General features: G+C 38.7%; 1 protein-coding gene across 1 annotated transcript in view; it reads right to left on the bottom strand.

Moving 5' to 3' along the window:
* The window catches only part of LRRC9 (leucine rich repeat containing 9), a gene marked incomplete at both ends in the record, with an annotated part of 75,097 nt that overhangs the window by 14,805 nt on the left and 39,954 nt on the right, over positions 1 to 20,338 (bottom strand). The window contains 2 exon segments of the mRNA XM_082000967.1: positions 9,630 to 9,747; positions 14,279 to 14,382. Of these exon segments, the coding sequence (XP_081857093.1) occupies positions 9,630 to 9,747; positions 14,279 to 14,382 (222 nt within the window).

The following is a 20,338-nucleotide window of genomic DNA, read 5'->3' as shown; positions in this document are numbered from 1 at the left end:
CTTAATGTGCACATGTTGGTGTGCAGAGGGACGCGGGGGGACTCTGCGCTTCGGCTGACTGCCTGTGCCGTGCCCAATAAACCTTCCCTTAACCAGTCCAACCTTTCTCTAACCCAACCAGAGAACCTGACTTCTCTGCTCACCGTTGTGAAAACTGTACGATGGAGTGGCTGTGTTGCGTACGTAGAAGTGATGCAAACTTTGCCTTACAGCAGTTTTCCTAAGGAAGTATCAATGTCAACCTCATCTTACTGTTTTCTTTGCATAAGGCACTTTTTTTTCTTTTAAAGATTTTTTTTTTAATGAAAAAGGCTCTAAATGTAAATGATCAATTATAATGCTAATTAATAGAAAGTTACTATAAGACCTCTCCACTCGGATACAATCAACTGTGCATAAACCAGGTCATATTAGAAAACAAGAACCTAAATCAATTATTTCCAGATTAAAGATTTAAACTTTTACTTTTCACTATATAACAATTGACTGAGAGATAAATTGCGGTTACAGTGACAACCTGGTACTTGCTCTCCTCAATCCAGTACATAAGCTACCCAGATCTCTGGGGAAAAGAAAAAAAAATCAATGCCTTGTTGATTTGTGAGGGCTGCAGAGCAAATATGCACTGCAATTAAGAGGAATTTGTAAAGGAAACAGGCTGCTTCTGAGCCAGGGATTGCAGAAGTCATTTATAAATCGTGGTGACCCCAACAAGAAGCCTTTCCCGGTATGGTGTCAGAAAGCAGATCCAGCTAGATCATTCACATATGGAACTACACAAAAGATAGAAAAATACTGAAAAAACATACTTGCTGCTCTCGGAACCTTACTCCAGTACCCAGCGTTGTGGTGGATAATGTGTCTAGTAGAAAACTCATTAATGTCAGTGGGACTTCCTTGGAGCATGGTCCTACTCAACTAATGATTGCAAAGTTGGGTCCTAATTTACTTATTTTAAAATGACTTTAACAAAAATATATTTAGGGGCTAATTCTTGTCACAATAAGGGAGTCACCAATGGGAGTTTTGTGCCTTAGTTTCTGTATTATACAACAACATAGCTTTTCTTACATTTTCACGTACCTCAAATATGTAACTCCTAACTGGAAGGAACACATTTATGTACATTAAAATTATGTATATAAAAATGCAATGTTTATTATTTGATATTCACTAGTAGGTCTACAGCTCCGCAGTAACACCTCTCTGTCATTTTCTGAAGTGAGGCTGAAAGGCCAACAGGAGCAAAATACCAACCTGAGACAGCAATCTAGGAAGAAAAGCAGTGCTGTCACTGCAGAGGGACTTCTAGCAGAAGAAGTGGCACTTGCAGTTACTGAGACTATCAGTCCAAATCCATGTTGCTTTGGTACCCTGGATAAAGATCAGGCCAACTTAAGAGCTGGTGACACGCCATGCAGACAGATGGACAGATTGGTGAGCAGTACAGAGACCGTGCAGGAGCATCAAGTGTGGATTCTGAAGGCAGCATTCCCAGCTGGGAGACTGCAAACAGCTGGCCAGCCTAAATTTTTTAAAAACAATTTCTGTTTTAGGAAATGCTGCAGTTTGTTTGGTTCTAGATGACATAACATGCCAACAGACCAGGGACAGGAAGGGGTATTGTTATTTAATGTTGATAAAGTTGGCTTGAGCTGCGCAAAAAGAAGGAAGTGAAGGGGTATTCCCTCTGAGCCCTGGAGAGAGCAAGGATGAGGAATGGTCATGGAATTTCCCTGTGCTTTTCTGTGGCAGGGCAAAACAGATGCCACACACAGCTGAGCGGAGCAGCAGAGGGAGTGCCAAAGCTGCTCTTAAAAGATGGAGAGGAGAAATCTCATCTTGGATTCAGAAGCTGGAATTCATCATAAACTCGCACTTCAGCCTTTATCTCCAAAGAGGAACAGAGTCAGGGTAGGGGCACTGTGAGACAACTCCTCTCCTGGGACGAGGGTGGCATTTACTAGACAGGATAAACTTGGACTTTTGACATATTGTAAGCTGGAAAACTGAAACCCAAAGGTGAAGATATCATGCCAATGCACTTTGTTTCTGAAGGAAATAGTTTTAAAAAGATTATCTGAATTTAAATATTCAGCTTTAAGCAGTTTCTTTCCTGGCACACCAAACTTCAGACAGTTAAATTAAATTAGTCAACCCTAAGTAAAAATGGGGCTGCTATATAGGAATTTGAATGATTGGTCCTCACATCCCTTTGACTTAAAATTTTTCATCCCTTCTGTTTGCAAAATGGACAGGGTCTTCCCAGGCAGATACTCTGTCCAGACTTTACTGTATTCTGTCTGCTAATAATCAGTCCAAGCTGCATTTCAAACAAGACTTCTACTCCATTTTCTGTAATTCATTCGTTATTTCTTTCAAAATCTGAGTTGCCCCAGGTACTTTGTCAGTGTTGATGCATATTGGGCAGTCAGGTCTAGAGTCATCCCAGGTTACACTTATTTGTGTTACTCTTGTTGTGAACTCATATTTAGCCTGGCAATAACAGCCATAAAAGGTCAACATAAGGAAAAAAAGGAAAGAAAAAAAAAAAAGAGAATGTACCCAGCGCACTCAGTATCCAGTCACAAACTGGGTTAGAAAGAGACAGGATGAGTGAAGGGACTGATAAAGGGCATAAGCACCTAATTTTTGGACGGGATTTAGATGTGCTAAATTAGAAAACTATTACCAACTAGGAGCACTGATTTACTGCTGGGTTCATCTCTTTGGGTGCACTACAGGGATAACAGAAAGCAGACACCCTTGTTGTTCTTTGCAGAAGAAAGGAGTATATTTACTAACCTGAAACTTTTGGTTTTGAAGAAAAAATTTAAAGCAGCACCTTTAATAAATATTAGCATATTATATGGGGTTTTTTTTAAGTTCATGAAAGAAGAAACACTTTTCCATTAATGCACTTGTCCAAGACCTTTGTTCTTCTATCAGAGACAAGCAGTTCCTGTTATTTTGCAGTGAGATGGGCATGCAGCTGCACTTTTTGGGCTTCTACAGATTATGCTTACAAGCTTAAAAACAGTTATATGCCTACAGTGCATTAAATAAAAGAAATACAATGAAGGAACATAAAGGATATGAGGCTGTCAGCAAAACAATCGAGTTTATACTTTAGGGTGAAATCCTAAACTGAGGACTTCAACAGCATCTCTAAACCAGCTGACCCACAAATGCTTCTATCGCCATCTCAGGACAAGACTTCGGGACATTCCTCCATCTTCCGTGGCCTCTATAGTTCCCACATAAAGGTAGCATGCACAAAGGCTAGATGGTGGTTGGGTTGTGTTCTGGAGGGCTCTGATTTGGATCACCAGAGGCCCAAGACCACAGCTGTCACCGTAGACCGTATCTAACTGTTGTCCCTATCTTGGCTTGCAAAGATCAAGCACAGAACATTGTGCACCACCAGCAGAGAGAAAGAAAACATTACCATGACCCCAGCTCTAAGTCAGTGGTGTTACAAAGGGGTGAATCTGGATTTAAGTCTGCCTCGGCTTTTTTAAGGTCACTGATTCTCTCTACAGAAACAAAGCAACACGTACTTCTGCGTGCAGAAGCACACACATACATACGATAATTAAAATAATTAACATAGGACTTAGTTTGTGTTGCAAACCAAGATTCTTGTTAAGTGGAAATTTGCCATATGCTCTCCAAACACTAGACACAAAGAAGAGCCATTCGACTAACTTAAACCTCAGTGTTGCTGTAGGATTGGGGTGTACATTGCTGTCAGTTGGCTTGTTTAGAGTATTAATGTTTATTTTGGGGACTGTATACCACGGTTACTTAGAAGTTGGTTTTGGAAACTCTTTTTCTCTCAGGCTGCTGAGCTTTTATTTTGAGGAGAAAGTAACACAAGTAATAAAATGCAGAGGTGCCAGTGGGCTTAGTGTAAAGAAGACTTGGAGGTTTATATGTCTTCCTTTTTTTTTTTTTTAAACAGTCCAATTATGTACCACATAGCAGCGGCTGGGCTAACAACAGCCATATGATGGAATAGCTTGTAAATCCGGCTGTGGGTCTAGCTCCATGAGACAGACTCCAAGTAGATGAGTTTTAAATCTCCTTAGAATTAAGAAGGGTTTGGCAACCAAATTAATTGTTTTGGAAAAATCCTGCTTTATGGATCATGAAGAGGATAAAAAAGGAAAAAACATGTCATCTGTAGTGGTTAGTCAGATGTTCTTTTGGAGTTACAATGATTTCCTCTCTAATTCCTCTTCTTGTTGACATTCCCGTTAAAAGAATAATGAGTACTATGTTCGTTGCCTTAGTGCTACTCATCCCTGTGTACATTACGAAATCTTTGCATTAAGCTACCCAAATGGATTGAATCGTATTGTAGGGCAGACATTAAAAACAATTGCACTCAACTGTAAGCATGCATAAAAGTGAAGTATAAACTGATACGCTATGATACAAGTGATAATAATTGCTGGTACCCTGTACAGTAGTTTGTTTCAAAGAGGTGGTGGGGCCCAGACAACCCAGAGCCTGCATCAATCTGGTTTAGCAGGACTGAATTATTTTAGTCTTCGGATTTTTAATATTTATGTAGTTACCCTTTACCAGTGAGGTTGTGATGCTTTGGAGAAATATGTTATATGTATTATTAATGCCGTGTTTAAATAATGGGACACAATTAAACAATCACTGGTTAATAGTTTCCCAGGTGTAATTCTATTTTATATATTTTGTAGATATATAATGTATTCTCACAGAGGCTACATTATTTAATTACCCAATGCTTTTAAAGTATTTTGGTAAAAATAGGTGTGCAAAAAAAGGTATTATTATTTCACAGGTGGCATAAAAGCAGCTTCATTAAGGAGGCTGGTACTAATAGTCCTTTAATACAGAAAGCTAGGAGATGGTTCTTCACATGGTACATTAAACAGTGAAATATGCCAATTTTGACTCAATTTCTATGCTGCTAAACTACCCCACATTCATTTGCTTCAGCTTTAAGCCCTTCCATTCTAGTATTCTCTAGCCCTGGTTACAGAATTGCAGCTTGCTTTTCACCTATCTTCTAACAGTTTAACATAGATGTCTGGGTCCAGTCCATTGTTCCAATTGTATATAGTTTAAAAAGCTCTGCAGTATTTTACTCTTTCCATTATATCTTGGCTTCCCTGAGCGCTCTGCTCGCTGCATTTTGCTTGTACTGGCTCTGTTTTCTAAACCCATTTATGGCTTTTTTCTGTACACACTTGTTCATTGGGGAGCTTAAATTGACTTTCCTTAACTAAAAACGCACCATTAAGGTTGATTGAAGTCTTTTGAAAACACTTCATAAAAAATGAAAGGCCATAAGAAATTAGGCTACCAGTGTTTGCAAATACCTGTTTTCAGCCAAATTGATGGGAAGGAATAAGAACTGAAATTTAAAAATGCTACTGATATATATTTGTTTACTGCTTATTTTTATGAGAATAGAAAGAGCATGTGTAAAACATTTTGAGGAATAAAATATTGAGACATTACGAAAATATGCCACGCAGTAGCTTTTTGTTGCAGAAAAGCCTTTTTCCCCAAAAACATCAGACACAGTTCTGAAGACAGAAAATGGCAGAAGGAACAGAGGTATCTGAATCAGTTATTTTCATTATTTTCTTCTAAAAAAAACCTTTTTATTGTCAAATATTTCTCTTCAGAGAATACTGAAAACTATTTCTTTCTAAGAGTTAACATTTGAACCATGGAAGAACATCCTTATCGGGAATAGGAGGAGTTCTTAAGAAATTGCTTTACAAATAGCAGAAAAAGAAAGGTTAATTAAATCAGTGATACTTTGAGTCTCCTTTCAGCACAAAAACATCTGTGCAGTGGTTGAGGATAATAAGTATGTTTTACATTATGTACATGTACACTTAATAAAGCAGGCTCATTTCACAAATCACTCAACAGGAGTAAGGAAAGTCATTCTGATCAGCATGCTGAATTGTCAGGGAAACTTTTATGGACATATGGAAATGCATCTACTTTAAAAAGAGAAATATCAAGAGGGATTTGCACAAAGTTAAAAGCAAAGCAAGTGCTTTAGAATCAAAAGTGATTACACTGAAAATGGCAGCTTGCTTGTCAGAGCAGCTGAGACAGCTCCCTCACCAAACAAAATACTAATCGTTCCAGCTGTTTCCAGGCTGCTTCCAATACTGTTGCTTATCATTAAAAAATATATACTTTAAAATGGTGGAAAACTCTAAAAGAAAAATTATTTTATTTTAGTTTATTTTTAGATATTTTTTCAGACAACTGCCAAACATATTTTATTTACAAGATATTACTTCTATGGCTTTACCTCTTTTCAGAAATATAGATATTCATTCTGACAGTCATCCCACTCAGTGAAGACATCTAAAATGCAGAAGACTTTCAGTATAAAATGAAACAGAATATTGTTCTGTTACAGAACAATAGCAAAAAATCTGCAATAGTTTGAGCTGTACAGTCTTAATAGACTTTTTTTTTTAAAAAAAATCTTAATATGGAAAAAACCCAACCACCTAGCTCCAAGATCAAACTCAGGTTTGAATTCAAGATCAAACAAACTTGTAAATGAAAGCTGTTCCCAGACTTTGCCTTTAATATTACGATCCATTTAAGATTTTTGTTCCTTTTTATTTTATAAAAGCAATAGAATAAGCGCGCCAGATCTCAAATGCGGTAGTATTTGATGGTGTACGTGAACACAAATTGTAGCATACTGTATCACTTCCTTTAAGAATTCTCCCGTTAATGGAGGAAAAGAGCAGCGAGATCAACAAGAAAAGTAGCTAAGTACAAGGAGGTCATGCAGCAGCTATGAGTTCTGTAGCAGAGGTACAAGGAAACCCTGCCAGTTTCCATCCCATTAAACAAGCTATGAGCTATGTGTTGGACTCGCTGGGATTACCAGCAAACCCCTACCAAGCTGTGTGCTAGCTCTTGCTCACATCCTCTATCAATTATTCAGTTCCTTTTATGCAAATGATGTTTCACAGAGGCAACGGAGATCCATAATGGGAAGAAGAGTAACATCCATTTAGGAGAATTAAATGGTAGATGAAAAGTGTGACACTTTGCAGGCAAAAGCTATTGAAATGGTGCAGTACCAGTACTTTTTAAATGTCTGCATGCATGCACAGATGGGGAGATTCAAAGTCTTGTTTGCTGTTTTTTGACGATCAACTTTATACAAAATTAAATAAGAAGGCAATACAAAAAGACTCCTGCATTCACAGTTCTGCCCAGGGGACAGCTGCAGAAGCGAGGCCTCTGTAGCAGATCTGTCTGTGTTCTTCAGGCTCTTAGCTTTCATTTTGTACTTTACAGGGAATGTATGCAACAAACCTGGATGCAAATGGTGTTTATACTGAAGAGAGATTTCACTGTTCTTTAGAGTCAGGAAAAAAAAAACTTAAGGACCACTCCTGCATCCTTTTATCAGGCAAAAGATCCCATCGATTTCAGTGCATATATGGGATTGAAACTTCTCTGCTGTAGCACCACTAGAGTTCACTGGGCCAAAATCAGTAATGGTGTATGCAGCAGCAATTCCATTCTCGGCAGTGGAAGTAAACCTGCTGAGTGAGATTCAACAAAGATGCTTCAAGAAGGCTTGCTTTCTTCTGAGATTCTTCCCACAGAAGAGATGGATACGTAAATGCAGACAATCCTGGGTGCATCCAGCCAAAGAACTGATCATGTCTCTGTTGCAAGCCTTTAAATCCTTGTCTGGGATTTTACTTGAAGGTTTATCCCTTTTCTTGTCAGTAAACTAATTATAGTCTTCCTGCTGAACTGTCTGTGGGCTGTTTGACCGCTTATGTCTGGGTCTGCACTGGCAAGTTTGAGAGTGGTGATACCCCACTACTGCCTCTCCACTGCGGTCGAGCTGCTTGGCATGAACATAAACAGGTCAGTGGGGATGAGAAGATGTCCATCATCCTGTGAGCTCCAACGGCAATTACAGAATCTCATAATAACCTTGAATTTTATACCAGAAAACCAGTGTCTAATATGGCAGAAGCACAGAAATAGGACCTACTGCTGCCCCTTTGCCACACTTTGTTAGCGCTGCTCTTTCTGTGCAAGGTGTGTGAATCAAAAGCAAACAAAATGGTATTAAATCTTGCAACTTAATTTTGGGAGACAACACCTAAATGCTATGAAAATTCTCATAGCCTGAATCTGTATTTCCTGGAACTCACATACATGCTCCAGTGTTGTAACTATGTCTTCTAGACACGAAGACATCTCTTCTAAAAGCTTTGTAATGTGAGTGCCCTGTATATTTATGGTGCTTCTGCATTTAACTGTCTTTAATTATACTATTACTTGCAAAGGAAAATTTTTGCTAAACCAGGAGAGCTGAAAGCATGTTTAAAAGGAGTGCAGTTAGCCCCCCAAATGGAAATATGCTTCCATTATAAAATTCTACACTTTAAAAAGCCCTGGCAATAGGCAAAGGTGGAATTAAAAAACCCTGAGAGAAATGGAAATTTGAAAGAATATCATGCACAAGCATAGATAAGTACAGAGAATTAAAAAAAAGTAAAGCTGTAGGGGGTACACATATATTTCTAATTTCATGTTCACCACATTGTGCTTTTACAGGCTACAGAAATGAAAGCTATTTACCTGTAACAGGCTGGCAGAGCAGTGCTCTCCATCTCAGATGGAGGTAGCATGCCACAGAAGCTCCAAGTCCTTTAGGAAACTTTGTCTGCTTTAAGACACAGGATATTTCTACTCAGGATTATACAAGGGGCTTTCTGTAGGGTTCAAAATTACACAGAGAGCACAAGAGCAAAAAGCTGCACTGAGCAGTCTCTGCAGAGAGCTATCTGAGCGCGCTCCCATCCCTTTCCTCTCCCCTTATCCCTAGTTAAGGCCGACTGTTCAGTCTTGCCTTAAAATTCAGTTGTTATATGTGGAGGGCTGGGACTGGTCTAGTACAGAGGTCAGTAACACAAGGCCATGAGTACCACATGCTGCGTGAGCAGTCCTACTCTTCTTTTTCCTCCACATAATACTTCTACAACCAGTTCACTCATAAGGGGCTATCTTCTCTTTTGTGTTGTTCCTTCTGGCTCCATCAGCTACACATATGCTTCTCTCTCCTTGGGGGTCACCTTAGAGGTACAAACTGTTTTCCCTGACACTCCTGTGTCCTTGCTCAGGTCCCTCTAGCTCTCCTGCAATGAACAAACCTGACTGCTAGCAGGTGACAGCCAGGCAGTGACCTTTAGATGCAAGGTGATCCAGGTCATCTGTACACAATCCACACCAGTCACACTCAGACCCATTTCCCAAGAAGTCAGGGCTCCAAATTAATCAGAAAACAAACCAAAGCTGACTCAAAGGCTGTGCTGCTCTTACAGACCCGCACTGAGCTCTGCAACACTGCAAATGGTCTTCACTTGCCTTGAAATTTCAAGAATGGGATTTAAGTCTTTGATTTACTCTGGTGCAAATCTGCCATAACCCGGCTAGGTGAGGGGGCAGTCTCCCTTACCCGATGTACTCACGGCATGTCTTAGTAGCCCTGATGTAGAAAATCAGCGGTACAACAAAGACACCTCGTGGCTGTCCTGCAAACCGCACGCGAGACAAAAACTTACCAGCCAGGAAGGGGATCTGACCACAACGTGGGTGTCTGTGGTCTGGGAACAAATTTCACACTTACTGCCTGCCATGTCCTTGTAAATGTAATTAATACTAAGCCCTCTTTCGAATGACCTGGGAGAAACAAACAAAAAAAGGTATGAGTATGATAATGTCTTAATTATAAAAATTAAATCATATCATTCATAGCAATTTGATGATGGTTCCAAACTAAGCATAGAAACTCAAACTATTAAATTAAAAAACCACAATAACTCCAGTAGTAATTTAATTTGAGCTGATACGTGAAGTGAATGCTATGAAAAATTTATCAAGTCTGGAAGTAAGCTTTTGTATTAGAGAGAATACTCTGAAGTCTTCTAAGAACTTTAATTTCATAGTAACATGGTAAGTTATCAACATTTACTTTCAACATACTTATAATTTTATTAGAAATCAGCATATATATAACCTGCTTATAATTTTGTATACCAGTATATTTTTAAAACCCTCTACACTATACCCCATATCCTGTATTTTAAAAAATATATGAAAAGTGAAATGTATTTTTCAAAAAATAGATGGAATAATGAAGTCCATAATTACATTCAGAGGTAGTTCCATTGCTCTTCCTTGCATCAGTTCACACACAGAGATATATGAGAAAGGTTCTATAGATACAGTAACTGCATCTATTATAGAGTGAAGTGGCAATTTTTGCCATTATTTAAAACTGTGATTCTGAACAGCAAAACAAAATCTTGCACAGTAAATTTACTAGCATAGAACCTTGATGTGAGAGGTACTTCTGCTTTTTCTTCCTCACCTTTACATTAAAATTCATTATAATATAATCCATTATATTTTCCCAGTTTAGTAAAAAGGAAGACTAACTAATTCAGATCATAAAGCTCTTGGAAGAAGGACCAACCCACTGTATAGTAAAGGTGGAGAGATCAGGCTCTGCCCTTCGTTTTTCCAGTGCAAATCTGAAGAAATCATATTGAATTCAGACTTCTTGTAAATTAAATTCTGAGATTTTATTGCTGATTTATACCAAGAAAACTGAACAAGCCAAAGGGATCTCTGAGTCCCATGGGATCCAGATACTCTGCATGTGCGTAAATGATTGCTTCACTGAATTAAAGAATTTCATTACATAATTGATATTTCATATTCATTACACATTCACAATCACCATATTACAATAAAAGTACAAATGGCCAAATTCTCCCTTCAATAACACCACTTAAGTCTGCAGAGCAATCCTCGGGAAGATTTTTTTCTCAGAATTTCTCTAATTTTCACAGTTCTTTTGACTCTTATGGTTGATTTAATGTGGACAGGCTAGAAAAAATACCAAGTCAAACCACAGAGACTTTGTTTTAAAAAAATCTAGTAATTTAGAGAAGTAATAATCATAATAATACAGATTTAATACATTAATAACATGATATTCAGCCCTATCATGCACTCCCATGACAGTAACTTTATGTACCCTTCAGGGATGAAATCAGGACTTTGCTTAAGTAACTTGGAAATCTACTGCTAATACAGACAAGCCAAGATTTCACCATGTACTTCAGAACATCCCTCTACAAGCATTTTTAGAACTTTTTTGTTTTATTGAGATTACTTACAAAGAAGATGAAATACTGAATTCTCTTAGGATCAGATTTGTAAACACACCTAGGTATTGCTCTGTTAGCCCTGCGAGGCCTAAATATCTTACTAGTTTTAATCCTACTGAAAATCAGCTATCATATTCCCCATACTAACAGGTGATTCATAAATGACAAGCAGAGAAAAATGCCATTAATCGTTCATAAACTTCCTGTTGCATCTTTTAACTGCAGTCCAACTTGTTGATTTCTCTGTATAAAGAGAAAGCTTTTAACTCTGTCCCAGTTCTGATAACATGAAAATAGTACTGACCTAATACTAGGGAGCGTGTGTCCTAGAATGTGATCTGAAAGAACTTGTAAGATAATAATGTATTATCTTATCATCACTCTCATCTACAAGCAGCTGATGGATGGAGTGACTGCCTACTGCTTTGTGCTATCAAAGGGTAAAAAGCCAAGACCCTTAAAACACAGGTGTTTCCATTCGAGTGCCAGTTACATTTTTTTAATACTCTCTTCTTGGTAGAATTTGCCTTCTGTTGAAATATAATTTACAACTATACTACCTGAAACTGAACAAAATGAAGCCTGGAAGATCTTACTATTCAGAAAGGCAAACAAATTTGATCCATTTTAAGCAGGGGACTGTAGTGGAGACTCCAGTGGTAAAGCGAAGTTGTTCTGCACATTAAGCAAGGATTCAGACTCTTCCTTTTGTACATTAAACAGCATATGCCTTTGTACACTAAACACTGCATTAGCAGCTCTCATAGAATGGGAAAATTCAAGTAAATCCATTTGTTACTTTTTGAAATAAAATGAGGTGAAACTCCGTCTTTTCAGAGCTTTGCCTTCCTGTGTGGGTTGTTTCTCCTCCTAATCATAATAAAGGAAAAATACATGTGCTTTAAACTTTCAAGGGAAATATATATTATACATAGACTTCACGTGAATAGATTAGTTGGCAGGAAATTTAAGTTACTAACAAAAATCATACACACATGTTATGATTAATGAGGTCACACACAAACCTAGGTAACTGTCTTAATATGCATCCACCAACCACTCACACTGTGTCCTCCACTGTTAATTTTCATACAAAATTTCCATATGTTGTAGGGGCTCACTAGCACAAAATTGTTAATTGAATATTAGCTGTCCTAAGAAATGTCATGCTGCACGGTACCTTGAATATCAGTGGAGCAAAGGACAGTGGACTGACTTTGGGCATTGAAAGAGCGTTGTCAAAAGACCTGAAGCAACCTTAAAATCTTTTGGACTCAGGAAACTAGGATCTTCCTATATAGATAACAGTCCGAGTTGAAGTTACATTACCATACAAACTAACTCTTGACTACCAAAGATTAAGAAAGAAATGCATGCATTCATATGCTTTCTGGTGATGGAATGCAACTATAAATTTAGCTTAAATGATTACTGTAGTCTTCCTGCTTTGATGTATTACTGACTCTTCCCTGAAGTTCAAAAAGGTACTAATTAAACACGGATCCTGTAAACATAAATACTGAAAAGTATCACATAGCAGCATTCTTGTTTCATTTTTACTTTAGGGTTGTGTGCAGAATTTCTCATTATTAAAAAAATCAAACTAACATAGAAATTAATAGGTAAATATCAGTATCTTAATTGAAAAATGCGAAGAGATGCTACAAATACGTTCTAAGTTGAGAAATGTAGGGAAGATACTACTTCAAAGAAATCTAACAACACTAAGGTAAGAATTATGCTGTTAAGACACTGAAATAGTTTTAATTCTACCTGAAGTGATGCCATGAGGGGAAAGGTTAAAAAAGGCCTGATTTGTCCTAAAATACTACTTCATCCGATCTGGGATGACATGACCAGTGTTGCTTAATCAGAGGCAATTTTTTTTTTTTTTTTTACTATCCGGGCGCCTTTGCTGTGTTGTTCTAATTTTAGCCTGTTGGATTTCATAAAAAGTAAGATTAAATTGGAACCACCCAGACACTATGCATAGTTTTGTAATGTTACAACAAGCTGAGAGAAGTAGGAAAAGATCAAAGCACATGTAGCATGTGAGGAAACGCCAACATAGCTACTGATAGAAGATGCTTGCTACAGCATCTCCTCTACATTATTTAAAAATACGTGGTCTCCATTTGTCGGGTTTTTTTTTAATGTGTGAGGATTAATCTGTAACATGGGGAAAAAAACATACATGCTGCTTTAAGCCAGAAAAAACCCACGTTTTAAATAAAATGCCTGTAAAAAGATCTTGGACAGTATGCAGTTAAGGTAGAATCCAGTCCTGTAAAGAGGCCAGCTTAGATTGAGGCTATGGGGAATTTAGTTCTGTATGAATCAGTCATACTGAGTAACATCACTTCCTCTGACCACTGCTTTCTCATCTGTAACATCTGAGTCAGCATGGTTTAAATCAGGTTTATTTAAAGTGTTTCCTCTCTAGAGGTTTGGTGATATTAATCACCAAAAAGATATGTTCCTTTGGAAACTATTCCTATCACCTCTATGCATATGTAAATAACTATTGAAGGTGGTTGTGGAGAAGTATCTTTGGGAACAAGCCTCTAATTAGCACTCTCTTTTTCATTGGCAAATATGGCCAAGTACTGCACTCAATTCTTCTTCTTAATTTTCCTCACCAGAACAATGTTACATCATCTTCTTTCAGTTCCTACCATAGTTAAAACTTTAATTTACAAACTGAAATTAGTTAATAAATTTTAAAAAGACAACAAACAAACCCAAAGCTTTTGAAAGCACTGAAAGGCTAATTCTTCTATCAATGATTCAGACTGAATTCATTCAGACTGAAGATCCATCCTAGGGTGAAGAACTCGCAAAGATATATATTCCCCCAGAAAACACACTTTCCAGCTCTGGGAAGGCTGTGAGAAACTTATAGACTTGCAAGATACCCAGGAAAGATAAAAATGTCCTTGTTAAAAATGCTTCATATGGCCATATAATAGGTAGCATGAGGGAGTATAACTATGTTAGGTATGCAGGAATTCGTAATCTTGTTTGTTTATGCTTACTTTCATGTGACTTATTCAGTAGAGGCTCTTCAAGTTCATGACCAAATATAAGATCAAAGCCAAATAAATGGTTAATGTTTTCATTCAGAGTCCCATTTGTTATTCTGAGAGGATTATGTCTTGTAAAGTTTGTTGGCAGTGTAACCAAGGTGGAAGGGAATTAAAATAAAATAGGTTAGAAAATAGGTTTGTGAATTTGTAGCAAGTTGTAACTCTAAGAACATTATGCACCAGCAATGCTGCTCGAGAACCCACCTAACCCTTCCCATCTTGATTTAATTATCAAGGAGTTAAGTGTAACATTGTGATCATGGTATTATGTTTTGTTCTAATAACAAGTAGTCAGAAAGAAGGAACACCTTGGTCAGTTCTACGGTCCGGTGGGTGGGTAATTATTCATTCTATAGTCTTGTCTTAAAACAAAGGACTGTGGGGTGAATTATTGCATATTGGACCGACAGCCCGTGAAGATCTATTTAGTGTTGCCAAGTTTAAATGAACTTAGAAGGAAAGGTAATTCCGGCAGGGGGAGATCGCGACCACCGACTCAGAGGCCACCCACTCAAGAAACCCTCCGACTCAAAAGATTAAGGAAGTAAAATCCCAAGAAATTATAGTGAGCATGCGTGGTCATTTACATGGTAGGCGAGGAATCCTTAACCAATCATTGTATGGACACTTGATGAATATGTATTAATCTTGCCTATAAATGTTTGATTTTTGAACCGATCGATGAACACGATTTAGGAGGAGCTATCCCCCGTGTTCCCAGCGCCGTGAATAAAGAATGCCTGCCTTTTAGCACTACATTGGTGTTACGAGGTTTATTCCCGATTTTGGTGACAGTTTTGGTGACCCAGGTGGGACACTGCTTGTGAATCTCAATGGATCCGTGGGATCACAGGACCTCCAGCCGGCACCGAGGGATTCTCGGGGAGAACCTCTGATCCCCGGACCGAAGAATTCTGAGCAAGTCCCCTGGAAAGGTAATAAGGCATTCTTTAAAGGATTGAAGTAACGTGGGTTCGAGTCCCGCTAGCTCGCTCATAAGGCGCGGCGAAAGCTACGCAGAGTAGGGCTGAAAGGTACCTCTGGAAAAGGTGAGGGTACGACACCCTCACAAGGAATGTCTGCCTATAAGACGCGGCGAAAGCCTCGCAAGGTTGGGCTAGGGGCCCAGGTAAGGAGGTTGAGGGATTTCTAGCAGGGGGCTAGAAGATCCAGAGGGACCCTCGAGGAGAGTAGGGGTCCCTCCGACTAGTGCCTGTGATAGTACACAATCACACCCGCTAGTCTTAGGAAGATGGGAACATTTCCGAATAAAAGATCTATCCCACAAAAAAAAACACCTTTGGGATGTATTTTGAGGCATTGGAAAGATATGGGAGGTGATCCTCTGACTCGGAAGCAATTAATTGAGTATTGCAATCATTGGTGGCCAATGTATAGGTTGGACAGTGCGGAGAAATGGCCAGAAAATGGGACATTGCAATATAACACCATTTTGCAATTAATGTTGTTTTGTAAAAAGGAGGGTAAATGGGAAGAAATGGCTTATGTTGATTTATTCTTTACACTACAAAATCATCCAGAATGGCAGAGACAGTGTGGAATACATCTGTATGATCCCATGGTAAAGATTGTGAAAAAGGGAAAATGTGATGAGAACTCGAAACAGTAGTGGTGAAAGTTCCTTTTTCAATTACTGATTTAAGATCATGGAAAGAGACTGCAGGTACCTATCGGGAGGATCCCGAAAGGGTGGCTAAGGTAAAATGCTTGAAATTGCTTGGGCTGTATATAACAATAAAGAAAAAGAAAAATAGGTGAGGCAAGCCCGAAGGGGTGGAAAGCTACTAGCAGTTTTGGCAGGGAATAACAGGATAGGCAGAGGGAGAGGACGAGGAATGAATATGGGAGAGAGAAGGAAAATAAGCCCCGATTAGCAGAAGATCAATGTGCTGTTTGCAAGAAGCATGGGCACTGGAAAAGAGAATATCCTAAGGCAGGAGAATTAGATCCGGCTCTCCAGGCAATTAAATTAATGACTCTGGATGAAGAACTATGAAGAGGACTGGGGGAATCAACCCTAGCTGAATGTCTGGTTACATTGAAGCTAGGGAATGAAGAAATAGAGTTTCTGGAGCTACTTACTCAGTATTGTATACATGTAAAGGGAAATTTAGTCACAAGATGTTGTTGGTGCAACAGGGTGGAAGGAAAATTGGCCATTTTTAGAGGCATTAAAGTTTAAATTGGGAAAACAATGGGTAACTCACGAGTTTCTGTATACGCCTGAATGTCCACTGTCTTTGTTGGGACGAGATCTATTGAGTAAATTAGATGCACAAATAACTTTCAAAGATGGAGAAATCAAATTGTTAATACCAGAATCAAAAGCCATAGAGGCAAGAGTGTTTATGTTACAGGATTCCTACAGGGAAGAACAGATTCCAGAAGAAGTGGAAAATGCAGTTACTCCTTTGGTCTGGGCTAGTGGAATTCTGGGATGATCTAAACTGGCAGAGCTGGTAAAGATGATTTTAAAACCTGGAGCCAAACCGGTAAGACAAAACCAATATCCTATTAAGTGGGAGGCTCGAAAAGGATTAAAGGGGTTGATTACAAAATTTTTAGAATATGGACTATTGGTAGTGTGAATCAGAATATAACACTCCCATATTACCAGTAAGGAAATCCGGAGGCAAGGAATACTGATTAGTTCAGGATTTAAGAGTTATAAATCAGATAGTCCAAGATATACACCCAGTAGTGGCTAATTCATATATTTTACTGACTTCTTTGAAAGAGGAACATAAATGGTTTACTGTACTAGATTTAAAGGATGCCTTCTTCTGCATACCTCTAGATATAGGCAGCCAAAATGTATTTGCTTTTGAGTGAGAAAGTCTGGCCACAGGGCGAAAGACCCAATTGACATGGACTGTACTTCCACAAGGATTCAAAAATAGCCCTACGATATTTGGGAATCAATTGGCCACAGAATTAGAGATATGGAAGAGACAGGACCAAAGGGGAAGTGTTCTGCTACAATATGTGGATGATATCTTGATTGCAGCAGAAAGCAAAGAAGAATGTCTCGAAGTTACTATCAGTTTACTAAATTTCCTAGGCCAAGGAGGATATAGAGTCTCCAGAAATAAGGCACAAATAGGAAAAGAAACAGTAATTAATTTGGGATTTGAAATATCCCAAGGACAGAGACAACTGGGAAATGAAAGAAAAGAAGCTATCTGTCAAATTCCTGAACCAAGTAGCCCGAAAGCATTGAGAACTTTTCTGGGAATGATTGGGCGGTGCCGACTTTGAATTTTGGATTATAGATTGTATGTAAAGCCACTGTATGAGACTTTAAAGGAATCCAAGGATCAGTATCTGACTTGGACACCTCAATGTCAGAAATCATTCAAAGAACTGAAAAAGGCATTAATGATGGCACCTGCTCTGGGACTACCTGATGTGACCAAACCTTTTGAGTCGTTTGCACATGAAAGGCAACATCTGGCTCTTGGAGTGCTGACGCAATGGCTGGGACCCTGGAGACGACCAGTGAGGTACTTCTCTAAACAACTTGACAACGTGAGTAAAGGATGGCCAGGATGTTTACGCGCTGTGGCAGCAACAGTATTGCTGATCCAAGAAGCTCGAAAATTGACCATGGGTCAAAAGATGGTGGTGTATGTACCACATATGGTAATAACTGTTCTAGAGCAAAAGGGGGGTCACTGGCTATCCCCCAGCAGAATGCTGAAGTATCAGGTTGTCCTATTGGAACAAGATGATGTGGAATTGAAAACCACACCGATTGTTAATCCAGCGATATTCTTGTCAACAAAGAATCCAACAGGAAATTTAGAACATGACTGTTTGTGAACCATTGAACAAGTTTATTCCAGCAGACCAGACCTGAGAGATGAACCCCTAGAAAACCCTGATCTGGAGCTATATACAGATGGAAGCAGTTTCGTACGAGAAGGAAAACGAATGGCTGGATATGCTGTCATCACCACCTTTGAGGTATTGGAATCAAGGACACTACCTGTAAGTACCTCAGCACAGAAAGCAGAATTGGTGGCATTAAGACGGGCTCTACAAATAGCAGAAGGAAAAAGGGTAAATATTTGGACTGATTCTAAATATGCATTTGGTGTGATCCATGCTCATGGAGCCCTCTGGCAAGAAAGAGGATTGCTGTCAGCCCAAGGAACATCAATAAAGTATAAAGAAGAAATTCTCCAACTCCTGGAAGATGTGCAGAGACCGAAAGAAGTGGCGGTAATGCATTGTAAAGCTCATCAATTTGGTCAGACGGCTGTAAATATAGGTAATCGATTGGCAGACAAAGCTGCAAAAGAGGCCGCAGAACGAGGTATCCTTGTACTAGTACCAGTAAAACAAAAAATCAGGTGATAGTAACCCCACAAATTATGACAGAACTCGCAAAGGAAAAACATGAACAAACACACTGGGGAGTAGATGCTATGGTTTCAAGTTTAAAAACATCTGTAGTATGTGTAGGAATGACAGGAATAGTTAAATCAATAATAGCTAGATGTCCGATCTGCCTTAAAAATAACCCCATGAACCAAAAGAGGCCACCTCTAGGAATGATAAAACAAGGAAATTCTTCAGGAGATTACTGGCAAATTGATTTCTCTGAGTTACCCAGTCAGAATGGATACAGGTATTTATTAGTACTAATTGATACATTTTCTGGATGGCCGGAGGCCTTCCCTTACCGCACCTACAAAGCTAGAGAGGTAGTTAAAGTGTTGTTGAAGGAAATAATACCACGATTTGGAGTGCCATTGGGAATGTCTTCTGATAGGGGACCACACTTTGTGGCAGATGTAGTTCAACAGATCAGTAAAATTTTGGGTATAAAATGGGACTTATATACCCCTTGGAGGCCACAACTGAGTGGAAAAATTGAGAGATTGAATCAAATGTTGAAAAGACAAATAAGTAAAATTTGTCAGGAAACATCTTTGAAGTGGCCACAGGCTTTACCACTAGCTCTCTTGAGAATCAGGATCCAACCAAGATCAAGAGACGGTATAAGTCCATATGAAGTCCTGTATGGTAAACTGTACCAGACTCCTTTAATCCCAGGGGATATGAAGGTAGCTGGTGAAACTGATTTGAAAGTGTATCTAATTTCTTTAGGAAAAGTCCTTGGAGCACTTTGGAGATACATTGTGCTGACTAGATCACTTGCCTTGGATACGCCTGTACATCAGTATCAGCCAAGTGATCTTTAAACTTGGAACTCTGAACCACTGCAGGAAAAGTGGAGGGGACCATTCTAGGTACTGTTAACAACTTATACTGCAATCAAGGTTGGAGGAATGGAACTGGGGATACACTACACCCGAGTGAAGAAAGCCCCGGCATGGAAGGTCATCAATAGGGATTCAGGTTTATTCCCGATTTCGGTGACAGCAGTGCTGGAAATCCAGAGTCCTCTGGAGATTTGCAACTGGAAAACCCTTGAAAAGAAAAGGAAAAACAAAAATAAAGATTATATATCTTGGTCTTTATAATAGAAATATATTTTTTGTTTCGCAGTAATATAAACAGTAGCGACCAACTTTTTGTTAGTAAAGAACTGCAGGATCAGTTCTTCAAATTACTGTTGTGAGCTTAAGGTTTGACTACTGTTTTCTAGATAAGCTGTCAAACACAGAAGCTACGCAAGTTGTGTACATTAAAAAGCACCAGTAGCTACAAAACTCAAATGCTTGAAACAAAATTGTAACCACTTCAAGAACAAAGGTACTGTAATGCACTGAAGCTGTTTTTACTGAAAAAGAAGGAAAACAATAGATTTTGAAATATAATCCCATTACAGGGGATGGCTGGTAGGGAACTGATAAAAATTCAGCTTTGGAAGGATCTTTATAATATTTTAAAATACTTAGTAGTTCATAAGTCTTGCTTTGTGACCACCACTTCTTGTAGCAACTGATTTAAGGCTGTTTGCCAGTCTGTGCTGATTTTATTAATTCTGTTAAAACTGCATACAGTACAATGACAATG

This window comes from Phaethon aethereus, assembly GCF_964289735.1.
Source record: "Phaethon aethereus genome assembly, chromosome: 5".
In the NCBI taxonomy this organism is placed as follows: Eukaryota; Metazoa; Chordata; class Aves; order Phaethontiformes; family Phaethontidae; genus Phaethon; species Phaethon aethereus.
Note: the sequence above shows the minus strand (reverse complement) of the source record. Positions and strands in the feature narration are given on the sequence as shown.